The following is a 20,608-nucleotide window of genomic DNA, read 5'->3' as shown; positions in this document are numbered from 1 at the left end:
CATGCCGGGGGTGTCCCCATGTCCCTGTCCCCGTGTCCCTGTCCCTGTCCCCGTGGGTGGCACTGCAGCCTGTGACACTCAGTGGCTTTATTGGCCCCCCCGGGCTGTGCCCCCCGCGGGTCCTGGGGCCCCCCGGCCCCTCCACGCCCCGAGGCCGTCCCCGTGTCCTTCCTGTGTCCATCCTGTGTCCATCCTGTGTCCTTCCTGTGTCCTTCCTGTGTCCGTGTGTCCATCCTGTGTCCATCCCATGTCCGTGTGTCCATCCTGTGTCCATCCTGTGTCCGTGTGTCCTTCCTGTGTCCGTGTGTCCATCCTGTGTCCATCCTGTGTCCATCCTGTGTCCATCCTGTGTCCGTGTGTCCTTCCTGTGTCCATCCCGTGTCCGTGTGTCCATCCTGTGTCCGTGTGTCCATCCTGTGTCCGTGTGTCCTTCCTGTGTCCATCCTGTGTCCGTGTGTCCATCCTCTGTCCCCGTGTCCATCCTCTCTGTCCCTCTGTCCCCACTGGACGTGGCCTCTCCCGGTGCCCTCGGTCGTCTCCGGCCCAGCGCTGGCTCCGTCCGTGCCTCGGTGTCCCCAGGGTGTCCCCAGGGTGTCCCCAGGGTGTCCCCAGGGTGTCCCCGCGGTGTCCCCGGGGTCAGTGGCAGTTCTGGCACTGGGGGTGTCCCCAGGGTGTCCCCAGGGTGTCCCCGGGGTCAGTGGCAGTTCTGGCACTGGGGGTGTCCCCAGGGTGTCCTCGGGGTGTCCCCAGGGTGTCCCCGGGGTCAGTGGCAGTTCTGGCACTGGGGGTGGCACCTCTGGCCGTTGACGTTGCAGCGACAGCCGCCACTGGTGTCCCCGGGGCCCTGCGGGGGACAGGGCAGGGGTCAGTGGGAGCCACCCTGGGGTCACTCTGTGTCCCCTCATGGGGTCAGGGGTCAGCGGGAGCCGCCCTGGGGTCACTCTGTGTCCCCTCATGGGGTCAGGGGTCACTCTGTGTCCCCTCATGGGGTCAGGGGTCAGTGGGAGCCACCCTGGGGTCACTCTGTGTCCCCCTGCAGGGGTCAGGGGTCAGTGAGAGCCACCCTGGGGTCACTCTGTGTCCCCTCATGGGGTCACTCTGTGTCCCCTCATGGGGTCAGGGGTCAGCGGGAGCCGCCCTGGGGTCACTCTGTGTCCCCCCCTGGGGTCAGGGGTCAGTGGGAGCTGCCCTGGGGTCACTCTGTGTCCCCCCTCACCCTGGGGTCACTCTGTGTCCCCCTGTCACCTTTGGGTCTCCCCCTCACCCCGAGACCCCAGCAGAGCTCTTGGTGACCGTCCCTCCTCTCAGGACCCCCCAGGACCCCCTGGGACCCCCCAGGACCCCCCCCCGGGACCCCAGACCCACCGCCGGCCCCCAGCGGGGTCCCTTGGTGACCCAGCAGATCTCGGTCTGGCACACGGTGCAGCGGATCCAGTCGCAGCCGTCCTTCTTCTGCACCACGATGTGGCACGTGGGGCAGTGCATGGCCTCGCCCCGCTGCACCAGCGTCTGGGGGCACGGGGGTCAGGGTGGGGGACCCCGGGGAGCCCCGAGAGCCCCCGGACCTGCACCGGGACCCCCGGAGCCCCGAGAGCCCCTGGACCCACAGTGGGACCCCCAGAGCCCCCAGGATCCCCACACCTGCAGCGGGACCCCCAAGCAGCACCCGCAGCGGGACTCCCCCGTACCCCCGGACCTGCAGCGGGACCCCCAAACAGCACCTGCACCGGGACCCCCGGACGACCCACGGACCCGCAACGGGACCCCCGGACGACCCACGGACCTGCACCGGGACCCCCAGAGCCCCCAGGACCCGCACCGGGACCCCCGAGCAGCACCCGCAGTGGGACCCCCGGAGCCCCCCGGGACCCCCGACCCGCAGCGGGACCCCCAGACTCCCCCGGACCCCGCATCCGCAGCGGGACCCCCGCACCCCCGGACCCGCAGCGGGACCCCCAGACTCCCCCCGCACCTGCAGCGGGACTCCCAGACCCCCGAGAAGCACCCGCAGTGGGACCCCCGGAGCCCCCATGATCCCCACAGCCGCAGCGGGACCCCCAGACCCCCCCGGGACCCCCAGACTCCCCCCGCACCCGCACCTGCAGCATGTCCCGCGTCTGGCGCGCGGCCGCGTCGTGCAGCGCCCGCAGCTGCAGCTCGTCCTGGTACTGCCGGCAGTTCTGACCCTCGTGGATGGCCTGAGGGGGCAGGGGGGGTCAGCGCGGGGCCCCGGGACCCCCGGCCCGGGCGGGACCCCCGGCGGGACCCCCGGCTCACCTTGCACAGGAGGCAGTTGAGTGCCCCGCACACCGGGCACGGGAACTCGTTCACCGCGTCCTCGTAGAAGCACCAGCCCGGACAGTCCCGGCCGCGGCAGTGGAAACTGTTCCGGCTGCGGCGCTCGGCCAGCGCCAGGCCCCGCGCCAGGAACCGCGCGTGCTCCTCGGGGGACAGCAGCTGTGACATTGGGGACATTGTGGGGGGGGGCGTTGGGACCCCTGAGTGATCCCCACCCACCCACGGACACCCCCGTGTCACCAGGAACCACGCGTGCTCCTCGGGGGACAGCAGCTGGGGACATTGGGGACATCGGGGACATCGGGGGAGGGGCGTTGGGATCCCCCGAGTGACTGCCACCCACCCACGGGGACCCCTGTGTCACCAGGAACCGCGCGTGCTCCTCGGGGGACAGCAGCTGCGACATGGGGACATCGGGGAGGGGTGTTGGGACCCCCCGAGTGACCCCCACCCACCCACGGGGACCCCCGAGTCACTGTCACCCACCCACGGGGACCCCCAAGTCACTATCCCCACACGAGGGGTGGCATGTCCACATTGGGACCCCCGAGTCACTGTCACCCACCCCTGGGGACCCCCGAGTCACTACCCCCACACAAAGGGTGGCATGTCCACGTTGGGACCCCCTGAGTGACCGCCACCCACCATTGGGGACCCCCGTGTCACCACCCCACGCAAGGGGACAGCGCGGTCCCCTGGGAGCCCCCTGGACCCCCCGGACTCCCTGGTACCCCCAGTCCCCCTCAGACCCCCAGTACCCCCGGTACCCCCCAACCCCCGGTACCCCCGGACCCCCCGGTACCCCCAGACCCCCGATAACCCCGGACCCCCGGTACTCCCAGACCCCCGATAACCCCGGACCCCCAGTACCCCCGGTACTCCCAGACCCCCAGTACCCCTGGTACCCCCCAGACCCCCGGATCCCCAGTACCCCCAGATCCCCGGACCCCCCGGTACCCCCTGGACCCTCGGTACCCCCAGACCCCCCAGACCCGCAGACCCCCCTGGTGCCTCTGGACCCCCCAGACCCCCCGGTACCCCCAGACCCCCTGGTACCCCCGGACCCCCCAGACCCCCGGACCCCCGGCCCCGTTCCCGGGCGCACCGCGCGGATCTCGCGCTCCTGCAGGTGGCTGCCGCAGGCGTAGGTGACATCGCGGAAGGGACAGGCCACCACCGGCTCCTCGCTGAACATGATCACCTGGCGCAGGCACTCCCTGGGACAGCGGGGTCACAGGGGTCAGGGGGGGACATGGGGGTCATGGGGGTCACAGGGGTCAGGGGACACGGGGGGACATGAGGGTCAGGGTCACAGAGGGACACGGGGGTCACGGGGGTCAGGGGGTCACAGGGGTCACCGGGTCACGGGGGACACGGGGGGACACGGGGGTCACCGGGGTCACGGGGGGTCACCGGGGTCACCGGGGTCACGGGGGGTCGGGGGGGACACAGGGTCATGGGGGACACGGCGGACACAGGGGTCACAGGGGTCACGGGGGTTACGGGGATCACGGGGGACACGGGGGTCAGGGGGGTCACGGGGGTCACGGACACGGGGGTCACTGGGTGGTCACTGGGTGTGCCCAGCTGTCCCCAGGTGTATCCCAGGTGTGCCCAGGTGTATCCCAGCTGTCCCCAGGTGTATCCCAGGTGTGTCCCAGTGTCCCCATCTGTCCCCAGCTGTCCCCAGGTGTATCCCAGCTGTCCCCAGGTGTATCCCAGCTGTCCCCAGGTGTCCCCAGGTGTATCCCAGCTGTCCCCAGGTGTCCCCAGGTGTCCCCAGGTATATCCCAGCTGTGCTCAGGTGTGCCCAGCTGTCCCCATCTGTCCCCATCTGTCCCCAGGTGTATCCCAGGTGTATCCCAGGTGTATCCCAGCTGTCCCCAGGTGTATCCCAGGTGTATCCAGGTGTGTCCCCAGGTGTCCCCAGGTGTGTCCCATCCGCGGCGGGGCGGTACGTACCGGCAGAAGCTGTGCAGGCAGTCGCGCAGCAGCACGGCGCTCCCGGCCGGCACCCGCTGCAGGCAGATGCGGCACTCCAGCGGCTCCGGGTTCGGCACCAGCCCGGCCTGCTCGGCCCGCAGCAGCTGCTGGAAGTTCCGCTGCCGCTCCGCCTCCAGCGCCTGAATGGGGCAAAAAACGGGGAAAATGGGCAAAAATGGGAGCAGCTGCTGGGAGTTCCACTGCCGCTCCGCCTCCAGCGCCTGGAATGGGGCAAAAAACGGGGAAAATGGGAAAAAACGGGAGTGACAGCTGCTGGGAGTTCCGCTGCCGCTCCGCCTCCAGCGCCTGGAATGGGGAAAAAAACGGGGAAAATGGGAAAAACGGGAGCGGCTGCTGCTGGGAGTTCCGCTGCCGCTCCGCCTCCAGCGCCTAAATGGGGGAAAAATGGGGAAAATGGGCAAAACGGGGAAAATGGGCAAAACGGGAGCGGCTGCTGGGAGTTCCGCTGCCGCTCCGCCTCCAGAGCCTGGAAATGGGGGAAAAATGGGGAAAATGGGAAAAACGGGAGTGACTGCTGCTGGGAGTTCCGCTGCCGCTCCACCTCCAGAGCCTGGAAATGGGGCAAAAAACGGGGAAAATGGGAAAAACGGGAGTGACTGCTGCTGGGAGTTCCGCTGCCGCTCCGCCTCCAGGGCCTGAATGGGGGAAAAACGGGGAAAATGGGAAAAACGGGGAAAATGGGAAAAACGGGAGTGACTGCTGCTGGAAGTTCCGCTGCCGCTCCGCCTCCAGGGCCTGGAAACGGGGGAAAAAATGGGGAAAATGGGAAAAACGGGGAAAATGGGAAAAACGGGAGTGACTGCTGCTGGAAGTTCCGCTGCCGCTCCGCCTCCAGGGCCTGAAATGGGGCAAAAAACGGGGAAAATGGGAAAAACGGGGAAAATGGGAAAACCAGGGAAAATCCCTGTACTTGCTGGCACTGGCGGGCGCTGTCGCACTGATCCCATTGATCCCATTGATCCCATATCCCACAGATCCCAAATCCCAAATTCCCGTACCTCCTGGCACTGGCAGGCACCATCGCGCTGATCCCATTGATCCCATATCCCATAAATCCCTGATCCCATAGATCCCAGATCCCAGACCCCATACCTGCTGGCACTGATCCCACAGATCCCATTGATCCCATAAATCCCTGATCCTGTAAATCCCATATCTGACCCTGTACCTGCTGGCACTGGTGGGCGCTGTCTCTCTGATCCCATTGATCCCATTAATCCCATAGATCCCATTAATCCCATCAATCCCTGATCCCACAGATCCCAGATCCCGTACCTGCTGGCACTTATCCCATAAATCCCTGATCCCATAAATCCCATATCTGACCCTGTACCTGCTGGCACTGGTGGGCGCTGTCGCTCTGATCCCATTGATCCCATTAATCCCATAGATCCCATTAATCCCATCAATCCCTGATCCCACAGATGCCAAATCCTGTACCTGCTGGCACTGATCCCACTGATCCCATACATCCCATAGATCCCATCAATCCCATAAATCCCATATCTGACCCCGTACCTGCTGGCACTGGTGGGCACTGTCGCTCTGATCCCATTGATCCCATTAATCCCATAGATCCCATTAATCCCATAAATCCCTGATCCCACAGATCCCAGATCCCTGTCCCTGCTGGCACTGATCCCACTGATCCCATACATCCCATTGATCCCATAAATCCCCAATCCCACAGATCCCAGATCCCCGTCCCTGCTGGCACTGATCCCATACATCCCATTGATCCCATAAATCCCTAATCCCACAGATCCCAGACCCCGTACCTGTTGGCACTGATCCCATACATCCCATTGATCCCATTGATCCCATAAATCCCCGATCCCACAGACCCCGTACCTGCTGGCACTGGTGGGCGCTGTCGCTCTGATCCCATTGATCCCATTAATCCCATAGATCCCATTAATCCCATAAATCCCTAATCCCACAGATCCCAGACCCCTGTACCTGCTGGCACTGATCCCATACATCCCATTGATCCCACAAATCCCGTACCTGACCCTCTACCTGCTGGCACTGATCCCACTGATCCCATACATCCCATTGATCCCATAAATCCCTGATCCCATAAATCCCTGATCCTGTAAATGCCATATCTGACCCTCTACCTGCTGGAACTGATCCCACTGATCCCATACATCCCATTGGTCCCACAAATCCCGTATCTGACCCCGTTCCTGCTGGCACTGATCCCACTGATCCCATACATCCCATAGATCCCATTAATCCCATAAATCCCTGATCCCACAGACCCTGTACCTGCTGGCACTGATCCCATACATCCCATTGATCCCATAAATCCCTGATCTCACAGATCCCAGATCCCGTACCTGCTGGCACTGGTGGGCGCTGTCTCTCTGATCCCATTGATCCCATTAATCCCATAGATCCCATTAATCCTATCAATCCCTGATCCCACAGATCCCAGACCCCGTACCTGCTGGCACTGATCCCACTGATCCCATACATCCCATTGATCCCATTAATCCCATAGATCCCATTAATCCCATCAATCCCTGATCCCACAGATCCCAGATCCCGTACCTGCTGGCACTTATCCCATAAATCCCTGATCCTGTAAATCCCATATCTGACACCGTACCTGCTGGCACTGGTGGGCGCTGTCTCTCTGATCCCATTCATCCCATTAATCCCATAGATCCCATTAATCCCATAAATCCCTAATCCCACAGATCCCGTACCTGCTGGCACTGATCCCATATATCCCACTGATCCCATAAATCCCCGATCCCACAGACCCCGTACCTGCTGGCACTGATCCCATAGATCCCATCAATCCCATTAATCCCATAAATCCCATAAATCCCGTACCTGCTGGCACTGATCCCACTGATCCCATAAATCCCATAAATCCCACAAATCCCGTACCTGCTGGCACTGTCGGGCGCCGTCGCGCTCATCCCACTGATCCCATACATCCCATAGATCCCATAAATCCCCGATCCCACAGATCCCGTACCTGCTGGCACTGATCCCACTGATCCCATAGATCCCATAAATCCCATAGATCCCATAAATCCCATAGATCCCATAAATCCCGTACCTGCTGGCACTGTCGGGCGCCGTCGCGCTCGCGCTGCAGCCGCCGCAGCTCGGCGGGGTCGGGCCGGTGCCCCCCGGGCACGCGGTACCCCTCGGGGCGGGGGGCGCTGCACATCTCACAGCCCGGGCGGGTGGGCTTGTTCCGGAACGTGCACCGGGGGCACGGCCAGCCCGCCTGTAACGGGATTGGGATGGGATTGGGATTGGGATCAGGGATTGGGATCAGGGATTGGGGCACATCTCGCAGCCCGGGCGGGTGGGCTTGTTCAGGAACGTGCACCGGGGGCACGGCCAGCCCGCCTGTAACGGGATTGGGATTGGGATTGGGATTGGGATCAGGGATTGGGGTGGGATTGGGATCAGGGATTGGGATCAGGGATTGGGGTGGGATTGGGATCAGGGATTGGGATCAGGGATTGGGGTGGGATTGGGATCAGGGATTGGGATCAGGGATTGGGATCAAGGATTGGGATCAGGGATTGGGGCACATCTCGCAGCCCGGGCGGGTGGGCTTGTTCAGGAACGTGCACCGGGGGCACGGCCAGCCCGCCTGCAACGGGATTGGGATTGGGATTGGGATTGGGATCAGGGATTGGGGTGGGATTGGGATCAGGGATTGGGATCAGGGATTGGGGTGGGATTGGGATCAGGGATTGGGATCAGGGATTGGGGTGGGATTGGGATCAGGGATTGGGATCAGGGATTGGGATCAAGGATTGGGATCAGGGATTGGGGCACATCTCACAGCCCGGGCGGGTGGGCTTGTTCAGGAACGTGCACCGGGGGCACGGCCAGCCCGCCTGCGATGGGAACGGGGTGGGATTGGGATTGGGATTGGGATGGGGTTGGGATGGGATTAAGACTAGGACTAGGATTGGGATTGGGATTAGGGTTAGAATTGAGATTAGGATTGAGATTGGGATTAGGATTAGGATTGGGATTGGGATTGGGATTGAGATTATGATTGGGATTAATATTAGGATTAGGATTAGGATTGGGATTGAGATTAGGATTAGGATTGGGATTGAGATTAGGATTAAGATTGGGATTGAGATTAGGATTAAGATTGGGATTGAGATTAGGATTAGGATTAGGATTAGGATTAGGATTAGGATTGGGATTGGGATTAAGATTGGGATTGAGATTAGGATTAAGATTAGGATTGAGATTAGGATTGGGATTAGGATTAGGATTAGGATTGGGATTGGAATTAAGATTGGGATTGGGATTAGGATTAGGATTGAGATTGAGATTGGGATTAGGATTGGGATTGAGATTAGGATTAGGATTGAGATTAGGATTAGGATTGAGATTAGGATTGAGATTAGGATTAGGATTGAGATTAGGATTGAGATTAGGATTAGGATTGTGATTGAGATTTGGGTTAGGATTATGATTGGGATTAGGATTAGGATTGAGATTGGGGTATATCTCGCAGCCCAGAGGTTGGCAGGCCTCAGGGACAGTGGGATTGGGATCACGAATTGAGATCAGAGATTAGGATCAGGGATTAGAATCGGGATCAGGTGAGGGCAGGCGGGGCAGTGGGATTGGGATCAGGATCAGGGATTAGGATCAGGGATCGGGATCAGGGATGAGGATCAGGATCAGGGATCCGGATCAGGGATTGGGATCAGGGATCAGGAATGGGGACCAGGACCCCCCAGCCCGTACCTGCTCAGGTGAGGGCGGGCGGGGCTCAGGGGCAGTGGAATTGGGATCAGGATCAGGGATTAGGATCAGGGATTAGGATCAGGACCTGGACCCCCCAGCCCGTACCTGCTCAGGTGAAGGCGGGCGGGGCTCAGGGGCAGTGGGATTGGGATCAGGGATCAGGGATTGGGAGCAGGAATTGGGGTCTGGATCAGGGATTGGGATCAGGGATTAGGATCAGGACCAGGACCCCCCAGCCCGTACCTGCTCAGGTGAGGGCGGGCGGGGCTCAGGGGCAGTGGGATTGGGAGCAGGATCAGGGATTAGGATCAGGGATTAAGATCAGGACCAGGACCCCCCAGTTCAGGTGACCCTCACCTGCTCAGGTGAGGGCGGGCGGGGCTCAGGGGCAGTGGGATTGGGATCAGGATCAGGGATTAGGATCAGGGATTAGGATCAGAGATTGGGATCGGGATCAGAACCACCCCACCCTGTACCTGCTCAGGTGAGGGCGGGCGGGGCTCAGGGGCAGTGGGATTGGGATCAGGGATCAGGATCAGGGATCAGGATCCGGATCAGGGATCAGGACCAGGGATCAGGGATTGGGATCAGGACCAGGACCCCCCCAGCCCGTACCTGCTCAGGTGAGGGTGGGCGGGGCTCAGGGGCGGTGGGATCGGGATCAGGGATTGGGATCAGGGATTAGGATCAGGGATTAGGATCAGGACCAGGACCCCCCAGCCCGTACCTGCTCAGGTGAGGGCGGGCGGGGCTCAGGGGCAGTGGGATTGGGATCAGGGATCAGGGATTAGGATCAGGGATCAGGATCAGGACCCCCCCCAGCCCGTACCTGCTCAGGTGAGGGCAGGCGGGGCTCAGGGGCAGTGGGATTGGGATCAGGGATCAGGATCAGGGATTAGGATCAGGGATCAGGATCAGGACCAGGACCCCCCAGCTCAGGTGACCCTCACCTGCTCAGGTGAGGGCGGGCGGGGCTCAGGGGCAGTGGGATTGGGATCAGGATCAGGGATCAGGATCAGGGATTGGGATCAGGGATTAGGATCAGGATCAGGACCCCCCAGCCCGTACCTGCTCAGGTGAGGGCAGGCGGGGCTCAGGGGCAGTGGGATTGGGATCAGGATCAGGGATCAGGGATCAGGATCAGGGATTAGGATCAGGGATTGGGATCAGGATCAGGGATTGGGATCAGGGATTGGGATCAGAACCACCCCACTCTGTACCTGCTCAGGTGAGGGCGGGCGGGGCTCAGGGGCGGCGGGATCGGGATCAGGGATCAGGGATCAGGATCAGGGATTAGGATCAGGGATTAGGATCAGGGATTAGGATCAGGACCAGGACCCCCCAGCCCGTACCTGCTCAGGTGAGGGCGGGCGGTGCTCAGGGGCAGTGGGATTGGGAGCAGGGATCAGGATCAGGAATTGGGATCAGGGATCAGGGATCAGGGATCAGGATCAGAGATTAGGATCAGGGATTAGGATCAGGACCAGGACCCCCCAGCTCAGGTGACCCTCACCTGCTCAGGTGAGGGCGGGCGGGGCTCAGGGCCGGCGGGCGGGGCCCCGGCGCTGTCCCAGAGCTGCAGCGAGTCCAGGCGCTCCTGGATGTCCCCGATGTCCATCCGCTCCGGGGGCTCCTCGGGGACACGGCCTGCGCACAGCCGGACACGGCGCGGGCTGGCACCGGGCACCGGGCACCGGCACCGGGAACCGGCACCGACACCGGCACCGGGCACCAACACCGGCACCGGGCACTGACACCGGGCACCGACACCGGGCACTGGAGAGGGACGGGGCAGCAGGGAAAGGGATGGGAGGGGAAAAGGAGAAGGAAGGGGCAGGATGAGGATGACGAGGAAGAAGGAGCAGGCTGAGGATGGTGATGAACAAGGAGCAGAATGAGGATGGTGAGGAAGAAGGAGCAGGATGAGGAGGATGAGGAAGAGGTAGGCTGAGGATGATGAGGAAGGAGCAGGCTGAGGATGGTGATGAGGAAGGCACAGGATGAGGACGGTGAGGAAGGGGCAGGCTGAGGACGGTGATAAGGAAGGCACAGGATGAGGATGATGAGGAAGGGGCAGGCTGAGGATGAGGAGGAGGAGGGGGCAGGCTGAGGACAGTGATGAGGAAGGCACAGGCTGAGGATGATGAGGAAGAAGGAGCAGGCTGAGGATGGTGATGAGAAAGGAGCAGGATGAGGATGGTGAGGAAGCGGCAGGCTGAGGATGATGATGAGGAAGGCACAGGATGAGGACGGTGAGGAAGGGGCAGGCTGAGGATGAGGAGGAGGAGGGGGCAGCCTGAGGACGGTGAGGAAGGCACAGGCTGAGGATGATGAGGAAGGAGCAGTATGAAGATGAGGATGAGGAGGGGGCAGGCCGAGGCTGCTGAGGAAGGCTCCGAGGCCGTACCTGCGCCAGGTGAGCCGTCCCCGTCCCCGTTGTCGTGCAGCCCCGCAGCGCGCAGCAGCTGCAGCGCCTGCCGCTGCCGCTCGGCTCCCGGTGCCGGTGCCGCTCCTGGTGCCGCTCCCGGTGTCACTCCCGTTCCCGGTGCCGGTGTCACTCCCGGTGCCGCTCCCGGTGCCGCTCCCGGTGCCGTTCCCGTTCCCGGTGCCGTTCCCGTTCCCGGTGCCGTTCCCGATGTCACTCCTGGTGCCGTTCCCGGCGGCGGCCGCGCCGAGAGCAGGAAGAGGAAGGCCGGGTCCCCGTCGCGGCGGATGCCGTAGGAGCCCAGGCTGCGCCCGTCCCGGCACAGGCTCTGCCCGATGATCCAGCGCTGCGCCGCCGGCGGGAAACCGTACTCCCGGAACACCTGGGGGGATCACACGGGATCACACAGGATCAGGGGGATCAGGGGAAAGCCGTACTCCCGGAACACCTGCGGGATAACAGGATCAGGGGGATCCCATGGGATCAGGGGGGTGAGGGGCATCCCATGGGATCAGGGGGATCAGGGGAAAGCCATACTCCTGGAACACCTGTGGGGATCACACGGGATTGGGGGATCCCATGGGATCGGGGGGATCCCATGGGATCAGGGGGATCAGGGGGATCCTATGGGATCAGGGGGAAAGCCGTACTCCCGGAACACCTGCGGGGCACACAGGATCCCATGGGATCGGGGGGGATCCCATGGGATCAGGGGGATCAGGGGAAAGCCGTACTCCCGGAACACCTGCGGGGATCACACAGGATCCCATGGGATCAGGGGGATCAGGGGGATCCCATGGGATCAGGGGAAAGCCGTACTCCCGGAACACCTGTGGGGCACACGGGATCCCATGGAATTGGGGGGATCAGGGGGATCCCATGGGATCAGGGGGAAAGCCGTACTCCCGGAACACCTGCGGGGCACACGGGATTAGGGGGATCCCATGGGATCAGGGGGGTCAGGGGGATCCCATGGGATCAGGGGAAAGCCGTACTCCCGGAACACCTGTGGGGCACACAGGATTGGGGGATCCCATGGGATCAGGGGGATCAGGGGGAAAGCCGTATTCCTGGACCTGGGGGGATCACATGGAATCAGGGGGATCCCATGGGATCAGGGGGATCCCATGGGTTTAGGGGGATCTGGGGATCCCATGGGATCAGGGGGATCCTATGGGATCAGGGGGGTCAGGGGCATCCAATGGGATCAGGGGAAAGCTGTACTCCCAGAACACCTGCGGGATTGGGGGGCACATGGGATCAGGGGGATCAGGGGGATCCCATGGGATCGGGGGGGTCAGGGGGATCCCATGGGATCAGGGCAAAGCCGTACTCCCGGAACACCTGCGGGGATCACGGCAGATCAGAGGGATCCCATGGGATCAGGGGGACCACATAGAGGATCAGGGGAGGCACTGGGGAGATCCCAGCTGACCCCATTCCCTCCAGGTAAGCCCAGATGACCCTGCATGACCCCCGGTGTCCCCGGTGTCCCCAGCTGAGCCCCGGTGTCCCCGGTGTCCGTACCTGCTCCTTGAGGGTGCCGATGGTGATGTGGGGCTGCACCCGCAGTGTGATGCTGGCCGAGGACGTGGCGTCCTCCACCCCCACCGGCATGCTGGGGGAGAGAGAACGGGGTTGGGGTTGGGGTGTGGGGTGTGGGATCGGGGTGTGGGATTGGGGTTTGGGATTGGGGTTTGGGGTACGGCATGCTGGCAGAGGAGAGAGAACGGGATCAGGGCTGGGATTGGGGTGTGGGATTTGGATCGGGGTTTGGGGTATGGGGTACGGCATGCTGGGGGGGAGAGAGAACGGGGTCGGGGCTGGGATCAGGGATTGGGGATTGGGGTTTGGGATTGGGGTGTGGGGTACAGCATGCTGGGAGGGGAGAGAGAACCGGATCGGGGCTGGGATTGGGGTTTGGGATTGGGATTGGGGTTTGGGATCGGGGTGTGGGGTATGGCATGCTGGGATGGGAGAGAGAATGGGATCGGGGTTGGGATTGGGGTGTGGGTTGTGGGGTTGGGGTTTGGGGTGTGGGATTGGGGTTGGGGTGTGGGGTACGGCATGCTGGGGGGGGAGAGAGAACGGGATTGGGGTTGAGATTGGGGTTGGGATTGGGATTGGGGTTTGGGGTGTGGGATAAGGGTTGGGATTGGGATTGGGGTGTCGGATTGGGGTACGGGGTGTGGGATCAGGGTTTGGGGTGTGGGGTACGGCATGCTGGGAGGGGAGAGAGAACGGGATCAGGGCTGGGATTGGGGTGTGGGATTGGGATTGGGGTTTGGGATCGGGGTTTGGGGTACGGCATGCTGGGGGGCAGAGAGAACGGGATTGGGATTGGGGTTGGGATCGGGGTTGGGGATTGGGATTGGGATATGGGGTCGGGGTATGGGGTACAGCATGCTGGGGGGGAGAGAGAACGGGATTGGGATCGGGGTTTGGGATTGGGATTGGGGTTTGGGGTGTGGGGTTTGGGGTACAGCATGCTGCGGGGGAGAGAGAACGGGATTGGGGTTGGGATTGGGGTTTGGGATTGGGGTTGGGGTTTGGGGTTTGGGGTACGGCATGCTGCCACGGGAGAGAGAATGGGATCGGGGTTGGGATTGGGGTTGGGATTGGGGTTTGGGTTTGGGATTTGGGGCATGGCATGCTGGGGGGGGAGAGAGAACGGGATTGGGGTTGGGATTGGGGTGTGGGATTGGGATTGGGGTGTGGGATTGGGATTGGGGTGTGGGATTGGGATTGGGGTTTGGGATCAGGGTATGGGGTTTGGGATTGCGGTTGGGGTATGGGATTGGGGTTGGGGTTTGGGATTGGGGTGTGGGGTGTGGGGTGTGGGGTGCGGGGTACGGCATGCTGGGATGGGAGAAAGAACGGGATCGGGGTTGGGGTTGGTGTGTGGGATTGGGATTGGGGTTTGGGGTGTGGGATCGGGGTTGGGGTATGGGGTACGGCATGCTGGGAGGGGAGAGAGAATGGGATCGGGGCTGGGATTGGGGTGTGAGATCGGGGTGTGGGGTTTGGGATTGGGATTGGGGTTTGGCATGTTGCCATGGGAGAGAGAATGGGATCGGGGCTGGGACTGGGGTATGGGGTTTGGGATTGGGGTATGGGGTTTGGGGTGTGGGGCACGGCATGCTGGGAATGGGAGAGAGAACGGGATTGGAATCGGGGTCCGGATTGGGATTGGGATTGGGGTGTGAGGTACAGCATGCTGGGACAGGAGATAATGGGATTGGGATTGGGATTGGGGTTGGGATTGGGGTTTGGGATCGGGGTATGGGGTACGGCATGCTGGGGGGAGAGAAAGAATGGGATCGGGGTTGGGGTTTGGGATTGGGGTATGGGGTATGGGGTGTGGGGCACGGCATGCTGGGAATGGGAGAGAGAACGGGATTGGAATCAGGATCAGGATTGGGATTGGGATTGGAATCGGGGTTGTGGTTTGGGCTGTGGGGTGAGGGTGTGGGGTACGGGATACGGAGTATGGGATATGGAATATGGGATATGGGATATGAGACTTGAAAACGAGGATGATGACAACGATGATCAAAGCAGAGAGTGGGGATGAGGATGATGAGGATGAGGAAGGCAGGGGCAGAGAATGAAGACGAGAATGAGGATGATGAAGATGAGGGAGGCAGGGGCAGAGAATGAAGAGAATGTGGATGATGAGGACGAGCAGAAAGGCAGAAAATGGGGATGAGGATGATGAGGATGAGGAAGGCAGGGGCAGAAAATGAAGATGAGGATGAGGACGATGAGGATGATGAGGAAGGCAGAATACGAAGATGAGGATGGTGACAGTGATGATGAGGAAGGCAGAGGTCGGGGACGAGTGACAATGACGAGGATGACGATGATGAGGAAGGCAGAGGTCGGGGATGAGCAGAACAACGAGGACAATGGTGACAATGACGAGGATGATGATGATGAGGAAGGCAGAGGTTGGGGACGAGCACAACAACGAGGACAATGGTGACGATGATGAGGAAGGCAGAGGTCGGGGACGAGCAGAACAATGGTGACAATGGTGACAATGACGAGGATGATGATGATGAGGAAGGCAGAGGTTGGGGATGAGCAGAACAATGGTGACAATGGTGACAATGACGAGGATGATGATGATGAGGAAGGCAGAGGTTGGGGATGAGCAGAACAATGGTGACAATGGTGACAATGACGAGGATGATGATGATGAGGAAGGCAGAGGTCGGGAACAAGCAGAACAATGGTGACAATGACGAGGATGATGATGATGAGGAAGGCAGAGTTTGGGGACGAGCAGAACAATGACAATGGAGACAATGACGAGGATGACGATGATGAGGAAGGCAGAGGTTGGGGACAAGCAGAACAATGGTGATAATGGTGACAATGACGAGGATGACGATGATGAGGAAGGCAGAGGTTGGGGACGAGCAGAACAATGGTGACAATGGTGACGATGACGAGGATGAGGAAGGCAGAGGTTGGGAACAAGCAGAACAATGGTGACAATGACGAGGATGATGATGATGAGGAAGGCAGAGGTTGGGAACAAGCAGAACTATGGTGACGATGACGAGGATGATGATGATGAGGAAGGCAGAGGTTGGGGACGAGCAGAACAATGAGGACAATGGTGACAATGACGAGGATGATGACGATGATGAGGAAGGCAGAGGATGGGAACAAGCAGAACAATGGTGACAATGACGAGGATGACGATGATGAGGAAGGCAGAGGTGAACAATGGTGACAATGGTGACAATGACGATGATGACGATGATGAGGAAGGCAGAGGTTGGGGACAAGCAGAACAATGGTGACAATGACGAGGATGACGATGATGAGGAAGGCAGAGGTTGGGGACGAGCAGAACAATGGTGACAATGACGAGGATGACGATGATGAGGAAGGCAGAGGTGAACAATGGTGACAATGGTGACGAGGATGACGATGATGAGGAAGGCAGGATCCCCACCTGATGTCGGCCCGGTCCCGCTCCCTCTCCCGCAGGCGCACGCTCAGCTCCGCGTGCCGCCGGGCCAGTGCCACCGCGCTGCGGGCGGCCACCGCCTCGTCCCCAAGGGCCACCGCCTCGGCCAGCTGCAGGGCCAGCTCCTCTGGGGACACACGGGGACATGGGGACATGGGGATGGCACCCAGGGTGGGCAAGGGGACACCCAGGGGACACCCAGGGGACACCCAGGGACATGGGGGTGGCACCCGGAGACACCGAGGATGGGCATGGGGACACACGGGGACACGGGGATGGCACCCAGAGACACCCAGGATGGGAACGGGGACACCCAGGGGACACACAGGGACACAGGGATGGCACCTGGAGCAGGAATGGGGACACACGGGGACATGGGGATGGCACCCAGAGCAGGAATGGGGACACCCAGGGGACACCCAGGGGACACCCAGGGACATGGGGGTGGCACCCAGAGACACCCAGGATGGGAATGGGGACACATGGGGACATGGGGATGGCACCCAGAGACACCCAGAGCAGCAATGGGGACACACGGGGACATGGGGATGACACCCGGAGTGGGCACAGGGACACACGGGGACACGGGGATGGCACCCAGAGCAGGAATGGGGACACCCAGGGGACATGGGGATGGCACCCAGAGACACCCGGGATGGGAATGGGGACACCAAGGGGACATGGGGATGGCACCCAGAGACACCCAGAGCAGGAATGGGGACACACAGGGACACGGGGACACGGGGATGGCACCCGGAGCGGGCATGGGGACACACAGGGACACACAGGGACACACAGGGACACACAGGGACATGGGGATGGCACCCAGAGTGGGCATGGGGGGACATGGGGACACATGGGGACACGGGGATGGCACCCAGAGACACCCAGAACAGGAATGGGGACACACGGGGACATGGGGAACACCGGGGGTGACACCCACAGCCCCTCAGAGTGGGAATGGGGACACCCAGGGGACACCCAGGGACATGGGGGTGGCACCCAGAGACAACCAGAGCAGGAATGGGGACACCAAGGGGACACACGGGGACACGGGGATGGCACCTGGAGCAGGAATGGGGACACACGGGGACATGGGGATGGCACCCGGAGCAGGAATGGGGACACACATGGACACCCAGGGACATGGGGATGGCACCCAGAGACACCCAGGATGGGAATGGGGACACCAAGGGGACACCGGGGTGGCACCCCCCATCCCCAGGGCAGGACTGTCCCAGCCCAGGGACACCGTGGGGACACCGTGGGGACACCGTGGGGACAGGAGGTGACCCCAGGGGAGGTCCCAGGGGGATTTCAGGGAATGTCCCCCCCATCCCTGTGCAGGTGGCACTTGGGGACAGGTCAGGGTGGCCCTGGCGAGTGCCACCCCCGGGTTCCGGGGTCACCTGTCTGGGCCAGCTCCAGGACCTGCTGCTCCTCCGTGTCCAGCTCAGGGCCCTCGGCGGGTGGCACCAGAGATGTCCCCGCGGGTGGCACCAGAGATGTCCCCATGGGTGGCACCAGAGATGTCCCCGCGGGTGGCACCAGAGACGTCCCCGCGGGTGGCACCAGAGACGTCCCCGTGTCACCCTCGGCGGCTGCGGGAGCACGGCAGGGACGGGGCTGTCACTGCTGTCACCTCCCCCGGACAGCCAGCCCCACCAGGGGACATGACCTCTGACCCTTGGCGGTCACCCCCAGTGTCCAGCTCTGCCTGGCACATGGGGCTGGGGTGTCACCCTCTGCAGTGTCCCTGTCCCCAATGTCCCCCAACATCCCCAGTGTCCCCCATGTCCCCAACATCCCCAATGTCCCCTCAGTGTCCCCAATGTCCCCTCAATGTCCCCGATGTCCCCAATGTCCCCAATCCCCCCAAATGTCCCCAATGTCCCCAATGTCCCCAATGTCCCCAATGTCCCCCATGTCCCCAACGTCCCCAACGTCCCCAAGTCCCCAATGTCCCCAATGTCCCCAATGTCCCCAATGTCCCCAGTGTCCCCAATGTCCCCAATGTCCCCAATGTCCCCAATCCCCCCAATGTCCCCAATGTCCCCACTGTTCCCAGTGTCCCCCCAATGTCCCCAACGTCCCCAAGTCCCCAATGTCCCCAATGTCCCCCCAATGTCCCCAATCCCCCCAATGTCCCCAATGTCCCCCCAATGTCCCCAATGTCCCCAATGTCCCCAATGTCCCCAACCCCCCCAATGTCCCAATGTCCCCATGTCCCACCTCTCCGTGCCTCTCTGAGGGAGCTGCTCAGCACTGTCCACCACTGCTGTGCCTCGCGCTCCTCGGGGAAGCGCAGTGCCACCGCCTCTGTCCCCTCTGTCCCTGCTGTCCCCTCTGTCCCCTCTGTGTCCCTCTCTGTCCCCACTGTCCCCAGCAGCTGCAGCTGGTGGCTGGTGGGGCCGCAGACGCGGTAGGACACGTCCCGCAGGTCACACTCGGCCAGGGGCTGGGGACAGAGGGACAGAGGGGTCACACGGGGTCAGCAGGGACAGTGGGGGACATCAGGGGACACAGGGACAGCGGGGTCACACGGGGTCACAGGGGACAGCGGGGTCACACGGGGTCACAGGGGACACGGGGACAGTGGGGTCACAGGGGGTCACAGGGGACACAGGGACAGCGGGGTCACACAGGGGACACAGGGGGACAGGGGAGTCACTTTTGGGGTGCCCTGGTCACTCTTGGGTCACCTTTGGGGTGCCCTGGTCACCTTTGGGTCACCTTTGGGGTGCCCTGGTGACCTTTGGGGTGCCCTGGTCACTCTTGGGTCACCTTTGGGGTGCCCTGGTCACCTTTGGGTCACCTTTGGGGTGCCCTGGTGACCTTTGGGGTGCCCTGGTCACTCTTGGGTCACCTTTGGGGTGCCCTGGTCACCTTTGGGTCACCTTTGGGGTGCCCTGGTGACCTTTGGGGTGCCCTGGTCACTCTTGGGTCACCTTTGGGGTGCCCTGGTCACTTTTGGGTCACTCTTGGGTCACCTTTGGGGTGCCCTGGTCACTTTTGGGTCACTCTTGGGACACCTTTGGGGTGCCCTGGTCACCTTTGGGGTGCCCTGGTCACTCTTGGGTCACCTTTGGGGTGTCCTGGTCACTCTCAGGGTGCCCTGGTCACTCTTGGGTCACCTTTGGGGTGCCCTGGTCATCCTTGGGTCACCTTTGGGTCACCTTTGGGGTGCCCTGGTCACTTTTGGGGTGCCCTGGTCAGTTTGGGGTCACCTTTGGGGTGCCCTGGTCACCTTTGGGTCACCTTTGGGTCACCTTTGGGGTGCCCTGGTCACTCTTGGGTCACCTTTGGGTCACCTTTGGGGTGCCCTGGTCACCTTTGGGGTGCCCTGGTCACTCTTGGGTCACCTTTGGGGTGCCCTGGTCACTCTTGGGTCACCTTTGGGGTGCCCTGGTCACCTTTGGGGTGCCCTGGTCACTCTTGGGTCACCTTTGGGTCACCTTTGGGGTGCCCTGGTCACCTTTGGGGTGCCCCTCCCCTCTCCCACCCCCGGCCGGGGGTGACACGGGACGATCCCGGGGGTCCCGCCCTTCCCAAACCTCCCGGGACAATCCCGGGACCCCCGGGACCCTCCTGTGGGGACACTCCCGGTACAATCCCGGGACAATCCCGGGACATTCCCGGGACCCTCCTGTGGGGACACTCCCGGTACAATCCCGGGACAATCCCGGGACATTCCCGGGCTCTCGGGACGCGCCCCCCGCCCCCAACTCCCCCCCTTTCCCCTCCCCTCACCGCCCCCTCCCCTCCCCTCCCCTCACCGCGCCGCCCCCCGCCTCCGCCGCCCGCAGCGCCAGGCGGAAGCGGCGCCGCCCGTCGTTCCCCGGTTGCACGCTGAGCTGCAGGCGGAGCGCGGCGCCGGCGCTGGCGGGCAGGAGGCGGCAGGGCGCGGCCAGCTCGGCGCGGGCCGCCATCAGCACCGTGGGGGCGGCGGCCGGGCCCGGCCCGGGGGCTCCGGGCGCCGCCATGGCGGCCCCGCCACTTCCGGCCTCCCGCCCGCGCGGTCCGCCCGCCAACCGGGTCCCTTCCGGTGCAGCGCCGGGAAACGCGGCCGCGCGCGCGGGAGTTCCGGGGGAGGGGCGTTCCGCCTCGGCCACGCCCCCGCCCCGCCGTGATTGACAGGCGCTCCCCCC

The 20,608-nt window shown here is 62.5% G+C and overlaps 1 protein-coding gene across 2 annotated transcripts; it reads right to left on the bottom strand.

The window, feature by feature from the left end:
- Nucleotides 1-72: 72 nt before the first annotated feature.
- Nucleotides 73-20,502, bottom strand: SHARPIN (SHANK associated RH domain interactor). 2 transcript variants are annotated; one of them, XM_072925140.1, is made up of 14 exons: nt 20,237-20,502; nt 18,693-18,918; nt 17,870-18,061; nt 16,446-16,587; nt 13,004-13,094; nt 11,459-11,858; nt 10,565-10,698; nt 7,379-7,552; nt 4,261-4,421; nt 3,404-3,515; nt 2,278-2,457; nt 2,100-2,198; nt 1,366-1,509; nt 73-844 (listed from the first exon to the last, which is right to left on the bottom strand). In XM_072925140.1, exons 1-14 carry the CDS (start codon nt 20,441-20,443, stop codon nt 764-766), a joined length of 2,343 nt encoding a protein of 780 aa, XP_072781241.1. In that variant the 5' UTR covers nt 20,444-20,502; the 3' UTR covers nt 73-763. The 2 variants fall into 2 exon arrangements, with proteins under 2 accessions (XP_072781241.1, XP_072781242.1); XM_072925141.1 differs by lacking the exon at nt 7,379-7,552.
- Nucleotides 20,503-20,608: the final 106 nt, after the last annotated feature.

Source organism: Taeniopygia guttata, chromosome 2 (assembly GCF_048771995.1).
Source record: "Taeniopygia guttata chromosome 2, bTaeGut7.mat, whole genome shotgun sequence".
Lineage (NCBI taxonomy): Eukaryota > Metazoa > Chordata > Aves > Passeriformes > Estrildidae > Taeniopygia > Taeniopygia guttata.
This window is presented reverse-complemented; position numbering and strand designations above follow the sequence as displayed.

What these genes read in the sequence shown, in the direction of transcription:
- SHARPIN (XM_072925140.1), bottom strand. Translation starts at nt 20,443, where the DNA reads ATGGCGGCGCCCGGAGCCCCCGGGCCGGGCCCGGCCGCCGCCCCCACG. An exon ending in CGGAGGCGGGGGGCGGCGCG is followed by an intron (nt 18,919 to 20,236) that starts GTGAGGGGAGGG and finishes CTCTGTCCCCAG; the next exon opens with CCCCTGGCCGAGTGTGACCT. An exon ending in AGACGCGGGACATGCTGCAG is followed by an intron (nt 1,510 to 2,099) that starts GTGCGGGTGCGG and finishes CCGTGCCCCCAG; the next exon opens with ACGCTGGTGCAGCGGGGCGA.